The following is a 12,143-nucleotide window of genomic DNA, read 5'->3' as shown; positions in this document are numbered from 1 at the left end:
TTTTTGGTTGAGCCAATTTAATATAAGTTTGCTCTGATGATGTTATCTCAGGATGTTAGTGTAGGAGATGAGCCCTCATTTTTTTTTTTAGCATTCACAGATTATGTTTTAATTTATTTAATAAACTATCATATCCCTGTGTGAATACATAAAATAGCTACAAAAGATATTATAATACCATCAACCCCCCACCCCAAACTCTAGTACTCACAGGACTGGTCACATTGTTTTCCAGATAACTGATTGGTCAGTAGGTAATGACATCATACTGTAAAGATTGACCCGACACACTGTGATGCTGTTCACTTGAGGAGTGTTTATTGAAGCAACACACATGTGGCTTTATGTTTCGGCACGCTGTTCACCAACTTTTGAGTTAGTCATCTGCGAACACTCCTCCCTCTAGCCTCTGGCTTCACTATATAAAAAGGGAGAAACTTGTTAGGAAAATCATCGCCACCTGTCCCTCCAGCCTCCTTGGCACCACCCACTTGAGCTTAACTGCCCCAGTCCTCCCCTGCAGCTTAGCCAGAGATCACACCGCCGCCACACATACCTGTTGATTTCAGGCAGTAGAACCTGTTCTCTAACAATTAGAGATCTCTAAGATTAGTAGTTCAGTCCCAGGTTCCATCTGCTCTTGACTAGGTTTGATCTCCTAATTGTCCTGGATGTAGCCGTGAGTTTGTGTGACTGCTAGAAAAAGTGCTTGAAGGCCTATTTGAATTGGTGGCTTGTAGTAAAAAGCAGTATGAGAGCAAGTCCAGTTATCATTACCAAGAAAAGACACAAAGCTAATTTTACAGAACAGAGAAAGATGAGGCAGAGAGCAGGAAGAGTAAAACATGGACAGTAAAACAGACAAAGACTCAACAGTATCATTAGAAATTACTCTATTACAAAAATAACAAAATCAAAATGGGAATTCAAAACTCAAACAATAAAAAAATAAATGAATGTAGAGCACAAGAACAGCAGTAAAATCAAACAAAAAAGTGCCCAATGCCAGGGACTGTAACCCACATTCAGATTCATACATACCCTGTCAAACTGTGCAGATACATTGGGTGACGAATATTTGACGGATATTTCACAAGTTTTTCTCTGAAACCAGGAACAGGAAATGTTATCACTTCTGTTCTTCTGTGCCAGAGAGCCTAATTTGAGCCTGTAGAGAGAAATGCAACAACACATTTCTTCACTTTTAACAATCCTGATTTTTATGCTTCAGTTTGAAGGTAATTACTCAGATTTTCTTTTCTTACTTTTGTGCTTGACTATGTTGCTATGAAATATGAACATTTAAATTGTTGTAGCCATGAGGAAAATTATCATCAATTGCCAACACAAAATGACAACATCTTTGTATTCTTAGATTTTGGACCTTAATTTGATCAATTCCATTGACTTTAACCGCAACAGAAAACTGAAAAGGTTATGATCCAGCGCTTCACACAAAGCAGGTTACTGTAGATTCTGCTTATTCTATATCTACTATGCACATAGCAATCAATTAAGTGTTCATTCTAGTTGAATATACAGCACATTTCTCTTGTTTATTACTGTTTATTTCTATTGTTTATTAATTATTAATTATAGAATGAAATCTGCATATGATTGTTAGAATAATGTTTACATCTTCAGTTGGCTGAGAGGTGCAAATGACAGGATAGAAGCTACTAGAAAAACACTTTTCACAGGTCTTGATAGGGATGATATAGAGTTAAGAACTTTATGGACAGACAAGATTTTTGTAGTTTTGCCTCTGTACATCAGTACCAGTGGATTTTTATTCAAACAGTCAAGATGTGATTGCAATGCTGACTTTTGGCTTAAATTTAAAGGCATCTTATAAAAATTGTGCATTAACTGTTCAGAAATCATAGCTGTTTTACACTTTCAGAGGCTTTGTAGAGGCAATTGTACAATTGACTGGCAAGTAGTTTCATGGCCAGGGGAAACTTTTTTCTTTCTTTTGTATCTCATGACAAATAAAACAGATAATATATATGAATTTGATTCAAACTGTTGCTTTCCACTGGATTTCTAAATATGAGGCCCAAATAGAAGGATGGAAGTGATGGAGGACATGATTAGGCAGAAAAACAGAAACCTGTCAGAGAGATGGTAAAAACTTCAAGGGCATGCACAGTTCAGAAAAAAAAAACCTATCAACAGATGAAACCATTATATCCTTAAACTTATGTACATTACTCGCGCCAACCCAAAATTATGGTAAAATGTGCAGTAGACATGCCAGTCCACCTTTTTTACTGCCAGTTTTTTCATATCCCATATGCCTTGCCATGGAGTTTTAGAGCCGACGGCGATATCATTTTCTGGCGGCTTTTAGAAACCAACAACTGGGAGTGTCATGACTCACTCTATGAAGTCTATCTCTGATCAGTACAAAATGCTGGTAGGTCAGCGCTGCATCAGGGCGCACCCCTTGGGACCTTACTGGATCCCTGTACGTGCCTCCTGAGCCAGGGAGTCTGTTGGGACTTCAGCAACACCAAACACCTGGCTGGCTTCCATGAATGGGCACTCCTGGTGGAAGTGTCCACGCCCAGTCTTGACCTACAGGTCCTCTAGCTGCCTCCCATTCACAACTGCCTGCATCTGCCCATCATCTGGGCCACCTGAACTGGCTGCGGTACCTGTGGGTTTGACATGTCACACCGGGAAGTTGGACACCACTGTAACACTCATTACCAGAACCCCAGCAGTTTCTGGGGCCTCTTCCTCTAGGCCCCAGCAACTACTAGAAATAGGGAAGGTGTGGTTAGGATGATGAAAATCAACTGCGACCCAGGACTTTCTTGCTATGAGATGTACCAACATCATACAGGTTTTATATACATGGTCCCCTTATTTTCAGGGGCTGAAAATAATTTAGCAATATAACATCATTTGAAATGTAGCAATTGCTGATGATCACAATATCATGCCACCCTAACTTAAGCCTTCAAATAAAAGTCAGAAAAATAAGTGAAGGAACGTAACCTACATCACAGAAATGATTATGAAAAAAAATATGAAAGTTCAAATTAGCATGAGTATGAGAGGTTCCTATTAGTCTTATAGGCTGTGTGCAAAAAAATGAACATTTAAGTTTCCTGTTTCTTGATATTGATTGATAGGTAAATACATGGATTCAAAGAAAAAAAGAAAGAAAAAAGTAGAATAAACATGTTTATTTCTTTGCAGCATGCATCAGTGAAACCTACATCGATCTTTATTACACACCGGGAAATGATGTCGTTCTCCCCTGTGGTAACACATCCTCATTGAACTCATCATGCTCCATCATTACGTGGTTTTATAACAGAGATAACTCTGAGACAATAGAAATGGTTTGGAATGGCGCTATTATGGAGAACTCAGCTCAAGCAGCCAGACTGAGTCTGTACAGTAACTGCTCCCTGGGCATCAGGAACATTGTTGCTGAAGATGCTGGCCTTTACTGGTGTTGGTCTGGGAACACTACAGCCCAGGATACAATTGTGGGTCTACATATTTTGAACAGTGAGTACTTAGACTGTAATGATTCTGAGCTTGGACAAATCTCATATCCTTTTCTTCACTTTGACTCTCCTCCCAAACACTACAGTTATGTTCACTACATTTTTGTCTTAATAAATTAACTGCGTACACAGAACATTCAGCAAGCAGTAACTGCAGACTAACAAACTGTGAAAGAGGCGAAGATTTGACTAAACATCGTATAACAGTTTTAGTTTGGGAATTTAAAAGGTTTCAGATTCATGCCGACCTCTGAAACAACAGATTAAAAGTGAAGTCTCACCAGTGAATCCAGTGAAATTTGTTTGAAATGTGGGAAAAGTTCTGAGGACCTGTTACAGAGTTTTAGATTTCTTTTATCACCTGTTTTCTCTCAGTTTCAGCATCTCAGACACAAAACTGGGATGGATACATCACATTAACGTGCACTCTCTTCAAATACTCTGACTCCCAATTGTGTGGCGAGAACAGCATCGTCTGGTTGAACGAAACAGGAACTGTGCTGCTTGGCAGTGGTGCGAGGGACATTGGACCGATGTGCGTTTCTCTTTTGACTGTGAAACCTCAGAGGGCCCACAACAAAACATACACCTGCCAGTATATCAAGAAAAACAGTGTGAAGATAGAAGCTCACTACACACCTATAGGTATGATAAGAAGCTTAAATGAATTTCAAAATAATCTGAATTATGCACTTCAATAAATAAAGCTTTGGTTTTATTTGTAGAAGTAATTTACTGTAGTTTCCAAATGTTCAAACATTAATTTGACCAGAATTTAATAATAAAGTTACAAAAGCATGACATTTTTCTTGTACTGTTTCTCATAGAATACACAGATCAGTTTCCTGTGAGCTACATCATGTGGACTCTTCGCATTGGAGCAGTGATCCTAATGACTGCAATCACTGTTTTTGTCCTCAGAGACAGAGATGAGATGATTTAGATCCTGATACAGCACTGATAAACAATCTGACATTTGAATCTAATTGCTGTGCTCTCTGCCTTTTCAGGATGCAAAAAGCCACTTGAAGACATAAGAGTGAATTAAAAACAACTCAAAAAATTTGAAATTTATATCACGTGTTCTTATTTCAAAGTAAGCTTTGGACACCAAACGACATCTTTGTGTCAATATAAGCACTTTACTATTTGTGTCAGAGTTAAATTAGAGACTGTGTGTCTCTAAGTTAAATTAGAGACTGTGTGTCTCTAATTTAATAATCATACTTCTCAGATAATCCCTGAACTAGGACTGAGTTGCACTCACCTGGTCAGAAAATGAAATGATGAAATGCTCTTTTGTATGAGAGCAGAGCCTGAGGGCCTGAGAGCCTGGGTTAGCAGATAAAGATAATAACCACGCTCAATCCCTGTTATTTCTGACTTGGATTTTTGGTTTTGCCCACCCATCTAAGACAAATAAACCTGACCTTGCTTCACTATATAAGAATTTCCATTTTAATAATCCCCCACATTTCTTCCCCATCTGTGGTAAAGTATCCAGTCATTCACCCCGGTATTGTTACCTGCCTTTGGACTGTCACAATGATAAGGATATGGGCTTTTGTTCACTGCAGTTTCAGTTCTTCTTGCTGAATAAAATGTAGCAGCATTGCACATTGTGAGTACAAGAAAATAATTAGTAGAATATAATGTGTTAAATTTGCTTAGATAAGAGGGTCCAGCAGTAGATGAGAGGAACAGGGAAGGATTTGTCTGTGTGTTTTAGTTTGGCTTAGCTGTAGGCCTGAGAGTGTGTAATTGTTTAGAGGGAAAGGAATTTATGGACACTGGGGGTCTGCCTGTCATAAAAGGAGACAGGAAGCTACAGTTGGGGATTGCTGATGTTTGTACCTTTAATAAAAACTCATAATTGTTATAAACTTAGAAGTAGGTTTGCAGGAGACTCTCCACATGCTTATCTGTAAATGTAAGACAACAAGGGGCCAATGGCCCAGTGGATGATGCAGAGTGGGGGTCTCAGTGTTTGTAATCTGTTAACTCTGTTTTGTATGTTGTCTAAAGGAATTTGGTTTAGCTTGGGTGAGGAGATTACTTTTATGACCGGCAGGAAGTCACGTACACAGAGACACACACAGTGCTTTGGCTGTTACGACGCACCCACACCTACATGCACACTCACTCACGTGCACTCACATGGACACACGGGTATGCGCACACACAGGCACTCACGTGTTCGTGTATACACACACAGACACGAGTTTGCAGCACACCATGGGGGTTTTATGATAGGGTCGCTTCTACAAAACTGTGTTTCACAGACAAAGGAGGGAAGATTTGCAGAGGGACACCGGCCTTGCACATCTCCCCTTCTAGAAGATGCATGCTTAAATGAAGATGAATAAAGATGAATAAAGGTTTTTGTGAAAATGACTACTGAGTCCGGTGCCGTCTCTGGATGCCCGAGGAATAAAAAGAACTGGGGTGAAACTGATTTCAGAACAACATCTACATAAAAGATACCAAATTATGGAATTAAAATGTTATGACTAATTTTGGGATCTTGTGTTATTTAAATGGTAATTGGGCAATAGTAACTACACAACTTCCTCTGAAATTCTGCCTTTTAATTCATAAGAAATAGGAAATGTCATCACCTTTTCTGATGTAAAGCTTGTTTACAGAAATCCAGCGACAAATGTCTTCACCAACCTTTTATAGAAGACTGTAGGCGGCCCGATGAACATAAGCTTTAACGCAATACTGATTTCATCATTAGGTTCTTTTTCTTTTGTAATGTCTGAATAATTTCCATTTAGAAATACAGAGAGACCCCAACAATTAAACACTTGGTGAAAATGAAAAAGAAAATCTCCCTTTTAAATGAAAAGACAGTGGCTCCGGCTCTACAGGTTTCTTTATGATTGCATTTAATTATTAGTTTATTATTAGTGGCTAAACCTATAGACTATAGTGTAACATCTTGTTTTCAAATGGGTCCACATATGCTGTTTATTAGTTTCTGCTAGGGCTGCCTTGCTTAACGTATAGGTGTTTCCCATTAAGTAGCTGTTGGTAGAATAAAAGCACTGAAAAGTACAGCGGTACTCAATAAAGCCAAGTTATGATTCTTAAGCTTTAATATTTGTCATCACTTGAACAAAGTAGTTCTTAATAATTCCCCTGGATCGTTGGTTGAGCCTAATTTTGTGAGACATCTGGAAAAATAAAAACCCTGCGTTATATATTGTATTACTCGTTTCTTCAGTTCTTTCCTATTTAGACTGCTTAAATGATAAAAGTGAAGATCTAAACTTGTATTTGTATCTGTATTTGTAGGTTCTTATCTAAATACTTTAAATGGCAGCATTGCTGTAAAAGAAACAAGTTTATGAAGTTAAATACAGAATACCTTAAATGATGTGTCCTTTGTAGCTATGGGTGACTTAATCCAGGCAAAATTACAAATACGGACTTTATTAAATATACTGATTTTATTTAAGAGCCAAGTCAACTTAAAGAAAAAGCTAGGCTGTTATTTATTTAAAAAAGACACCAAACCCTCCTTTCTGCTAAAAAATAAAAACAAAATCATAAAATTGGTGAGAATGAAGAATTAAATACATATAGAAAGAAAGATAAACTCATTTGGTTGCAGGTGACTGCAAGTAGAACTTATAGGTTTTAAAAGCTATGAAGGATTTTTGTAAGTTTTTTTGTTAAGTCACAAAATGACTAAAGTTAGTGTAACATACATCAGTTTCTATTTAACAGACTGTCACTGAAAAGATACAAACCAACCCAAAAATATAAGCAAGTTTTGAGATTTTAAAAGAAATTTATTCATGCCATGCTTTGACAGAATAAGTCAGACATGTTTTACATATGCTGTGGGACCAGCGCGCTTAGGTGACAGCATCTGAGCTTCAGTTTGACCACTTCCTTTCCATTTATTTGAAAATTGTGAACATGTTTCCTACAGGAATTTATGTTCTTGGCATCTATGTCGGTACATTTTCTCTATGTTGCTGCAAATGTTAGTTATTATTTTGTTTGATGATGGTGATGATGATGATGATGATTTGTGTCGTCTTTTCTTCTGAATCTGCTTTTCTGAGTAGCAGTGATCAGTGGACAAATGTACCACCTCTATCACAGACCTGGAGATTGTGTCACTCTACCCTGTGACAGCCTATCTGATACATGCGCCATGATTAACTGGCTTTACAACAAAGACTCATCTCAGACTAAAATACTGGTTCAAAATAGCAACGTGAAGCAATCAGCTCAAGCTGCCAGGCTGAGTCTGCAGAGTAACTGCTCTCTGGGCATCAACAACATCACTGCAGAGGACGCTGGCAAATACTTCTGTCGGCCTGAAGGGACCACTGGTCAGGGCACAAGTGTCTATCTGCATATTTTGACCAGTGAGTACACATTCATAACATCTCATTAACTGTGGGGCACTTTCAAAAACAGAGATCCCTCTCTCACACCCAGTTCTGTAAATAACACTTCACACTAAGAACTAATCACCAACCATCATCTCCTCAGGCTTTATGGGGGATGCAGCTTTCATTTCAATCCATGTGAACTGATGTCTCATGTAACTGAATATGTTGCTTTTTTGGGATGATGAGAGCAGGGATTTAAAATGATATGCCTATGTGATGAGATGAGCAATCTGATTGGCCATTACTTGTTTATTCATGTGGTAAAAAGTTTACATTTGCATCTGAAACAATGTCACGGGTATTACAACTGCAAAACTAATGTTTCTACAGGACAATCACTCAGTTAATATGTGGATAACAAAAGATAATAAAGAATAACAAAGGGTAAGACAGATATTAGGCTCTTCTCATTCAGTCACATCCTCTCAGTTTCAGGATCTCCATCAGACGCTGACCCACAGAATGATGGAAACATCACTTTGGAGTGCTCTCTGTTTAGATACTATTCTTCCATACCCTGTGGAAAGAAGAGTATCTGCTGGGTGGATGAGACAGGTGTCCTGCTCAATGGGCAGACAAAATGTGTTTCTCTTCTGACTGTGAAGCATCAGAGTGACCATAACAAAAGATACACCTGCCAGTTTCTTAACAAAAAGACTGTGATGATAGAAGGTCACTACACACCTGCTATAGGTGAGATAATAACAAAATCAAAAGTAAAGTAAGATAACATTTTAATCAAACAAATGCTGTCTGATTATATTAATATAAAATGTTTATTACCAAGTAGCTCATGTAATAATATGTAATAATAATAATGTCATATGTAATAATATGTAATATGTACTAATATATATTTATAATTTGTTTTGTTAAGCCTCTACGAATCCTGATTCCACACTTAACAAGGGCCTCATCATCATCGGTGCTGGGATGGTGATTCCGGTTCTGGTCGTCATCTTTACTGTTTTCATTAAGTACAGTAGGAGAGCCAAAGTGAGAGAAGGTCAGTAAAACAAGGACAGTGTTTGTAGGAAGGCACAAAGCAGTGCAATAAATGTACTACATTCAAACCAAACAGTCATTCTGACATCTGAACTTGCAGAATGATAAAGTGATGCATAATAAACTATTGTTTTCTCTGCGTTTTTAAGAGTTTTCATGGATTGATTTGAGGAATTTAAGGCAAACAAATGCTAAATTTAAAGCATCCTCTTATTTCTTTTCCGTATTTTATATGAAATATATCCTGTAACAGTGGTGGCTGCTCATTAAACACGGACAAAGGTTCAAATAATGAATTCCATGTATATACAAGTCACCCTTAATAGCTGAACTCTGAGGCTTCACAGCTCTAAAAGGTCTGTTTCAGACACTTTTTCCACTCTTACCTCTTTATGATGTCAGTGAGAGTGAATATACTTAACATGGCCATTTCAGGCATACATCTTTCACTCTTTGCACACAAACCTCACCCAGCTGCTGCTCAAATGTTTTATTTTTAGTTGGCAGCCAATCAGAAGAAAGTCAGTTTGAAGAAAGGCTTTCTAACAAACGTTCTTGTTAAATTTGTCAAAATCAAGATTGGTTTTCATTTTCAGTGTAATGAACTCTCAGGCCCACTGTAAAATCATTTGAGCCAGTGCACTTAGAGCTACAGCTGGCTTTTTATCTACATAATGATACGTATATCTACATATGATATGATGTACAAGTGCAAAACCTTTACTATAGTTACTTCAGTTTTTTCTACCTTGGACTGAAAAAATAAACAATTTTAACATTTTCAGAAATGTGTCATTAGTAATAACATAATTACACAAACATTTATAATGCCACATATTATGACATTTGTTAACCAATTCAGTAAATCACTTTGTGTTCCAGCTATTCAAAAACCATCCCACCACAATGTGACTACACTGAAAAATACGGTATCTATTAATTTATTACATAACCAATTTTAAAAGTGAACTTGTTTGTATGCTCAACTTGCTCCTCAAGTTGCCAAACTGACAGGAAGTGTCACTGTGCTTCCCTTTTCTTGTTCTTTAGCTAGAAAATGAGAAAATGAAAAATAAAGAAACCCATACAGGCACATGGAGAACTAATCCAAACAAAAAGATTCCATCTGGCCTCCAGATTTAAACTCAGGATCTGATCTTCTTGCTGTGAGGTAACATTGCTACCTTGATAAATCTTTACGTTATAGCTTTGAAATATCAAATTTACAATTAACATATAGTAGATATTAGCTAGTTAGGTAATATCTATATTAGATATATATCAACATTAATCTGATCAATCTGCATTTAAAACCACCTCCACAAGGAAAGTAATTTTAAAACAAAGAACTGTAATACCTTTGAGATCTCAGTAATTATGAAGTGATATTAGAGCTATATTAAGAAAAATAATATGATGGATCATTTTGAGGATAAACTCCAAATTTTTGGAAAAAAATATACTTCGAGAAAAAAAAAGTGCTATACTCTAGAAATCTCCTAAGATTAAATGGCATTTGACCACCTCTAATTCTTGTTTTTTAGACATTGATTTAGTTTCTGATTTAGTTTACAACACCTTACCATGCTTCCAGGATTCTCCTCATAACTATTTAAAGAAAATTCTCTTGATTATTTAATGTGGCAGATTATTGAACTGCAATAATCTGATCATACTTGTTAAAGTACAGCCAAATTAAGATTAAAGTTAAATTAACCTATTAAGATCCACCAGGAGACAGTGACCCATTGACCTGTCAGAAAGACAAATGAGGGTTATGGTTATGTTCACATTGATCCTTTCATATTGAAGTTTCACCTTTATAGATTCCCCAAAGTTTTTTTTTAACAGAAAAAGGGTAAAGAGAAAATGCACAAACTGATAATTGTTAGAAATGCAACATATTGTAGTTTCTGAAAGTATTTTTGTTGACCTAAAATGGAATTTATGATGTCAAAGTTCTCGCCCAAGAGCGGAGTTCTGTGTATTGATATTTATGCAATCTAAACCACTGTGTTTCTAATCAGGACGAGCCAGAGGAGAATATCATCTACGCCACAATTGACCACTCTAATCAAAAAACTCTGAAGTAAAAGGTAAGTTTGTCAGTTTTTTCCTACAATAATTATGATCTTATCTTAAATTTTCTTTGCAGTGCTATATAAAAGGATGTATTACAAAGCATATATTTTTCTTCAACTCCTCTGATTTCAATCAGTGAGTTATTTAAAAACTGAATAAAAAAACTGAACTCAACAGCAAAATCTTTGTAACGATCTGACTTATGTAAATGTTGTGTGAAGCAGGTCAAAAACAAGGAGGCGGTGACTTATTCTGCTGTGAAGACGAAGGCAGAAACTGACCCCAGGAGCATCTACAGTAACATCTGCTAAGCTTACCAAAATTAAATCAGAGGGAATAAAACCTCTCATAATGTCAGTGCTATCTACCCATGCTGGTTCGGGTTTTAGCACCACCACAGGCACCAACCACTTTGCAGCCACAGCTGAGTGCAGCAGCTTCAGCAATGGAGGTACTGCCTTTTTATCCCAGTAGAGCACTTTGCTCTCAGACTGTAGGTTTACTTGCTGTTCCTAGAGTTTTTAAAAGACCCCTGCCATTTTAGGATTCAGGAGACAGACCATCTCTACATTTTAGATCAGGCTTAAAACCAATTATTTCTGGCCCAGGTATCAGAAAAAACAACCACAAAAAACAACAACCCAACACAGAACTTCAGAAGCACAGTGCCGAAGCTCGGTTCGTCTGGTCAAAGTCACGTGATCAGTGACATCCAAAGCTCAATTCAGTATGTCACTGCTTCAGTACCTGATTCAATGGTTTACGAGGAAGTGAATCATTGGCGGGATTTGTGATGTGTTTAGGTATATCCATCCTGAGATAGCAAACCAGTGTGTGACTTAATGACATGGAGCCAGTGAGGACTTTTGGCCTGTTCATAAATAAACAACAAAAATAATAACCTTATATCTGTTATGTTTGTATCTGTACAAGAATGACAACACCACGGAACAGAAGTTTGATACCATCATGGGGAGGCTCGCGATTCTCCAACGGGAGATTGAAAGACCAGTGTCGGAGTGTTAAGAACAGCTTTGAAATTCTCCTGAGCTGCTCGCATAAAAGAAAAATCAACAACATCAACATGCGGACACCACGGCGCCAGCTGCACGGG

At 37.4% G+C, this 12,143-nt stretch overlaps 1 protein-coding gene across 1 annotated transcript; it reads left to right on the top strand.

The window, feature by feature from the left end:
* The first annotated feature begins 1,151 nt into the window (after positions 1-1,151).
* On the top strand, positions 1,152-11,040 carry LOC146372162 (uncharacterized). Its single transcript, XM_084953434.1, has 8 exons — positions 1,152-1,238; positions 3,211-3,528; positions 3,903-4,172; positions 4,355-4,468; positions 7,610-7,915; positions 8,372-8,635; positions 8,820-8,938; positions 10,975-11,040. The coding sequence occupies exons 1-8, from the start codon at positions 1,181-1,183 to the stop codon at positions 11,038-11,040; spliced, it is 1,515 nt and encodes a 504-aa protein (XP_084809560.1). The 5' UTR covers positions 1,152-1,180.
* Positions 11,041-12,143: the final 1,103 nt, after the last annotated feature.

The sequence above is a fragment of the Perissodus microlepis genome, chromosome 15 (assembly GCF_051167445.1).
Source record: "Perissodus microlepis isolate ML-2025 ecotype Zambia chromosome 15, ASM5116744v1, whole genome shotgun sequence".
NCBI classification, from domain to species: domain Eukaryota; kingdom Metazoa; phylum Chordata; class Actinopteri; order Cichliformes; family Cichlidae; genus Perissodus; species Perissodus microlepis.
This window is presented reverse-complemented; position numbering and strand designations above follow the sequence as displayed.

What these genes read in the sequence shown, in the direction of transcription:
- LOC146372162 (XM_084953434.1), top strand. Translation starts at nt 1,181, where the DNA reads ATGCAACAACACATTTCTTCACTTTTAACAATCCTGATTTTTATGCTT. An exon ending in GGGTCTACATATTTTGAACA is followed by an intron (nt 3,529 to 3,902) that starts GTGAGTACTTAG and finishes GTTTTCTCTCAG; the next exon opens with TTTCAGCATCTCAGACACAA. An exon ending in CTATCTGCATATTTTGACCA is followed by an intron (nt 7,916 to 8,371) that starts GTGAGTACACAT and finishes ACATCCTCTCAG; the next exon opens with TTTCAGGATCTCCATCAGAC.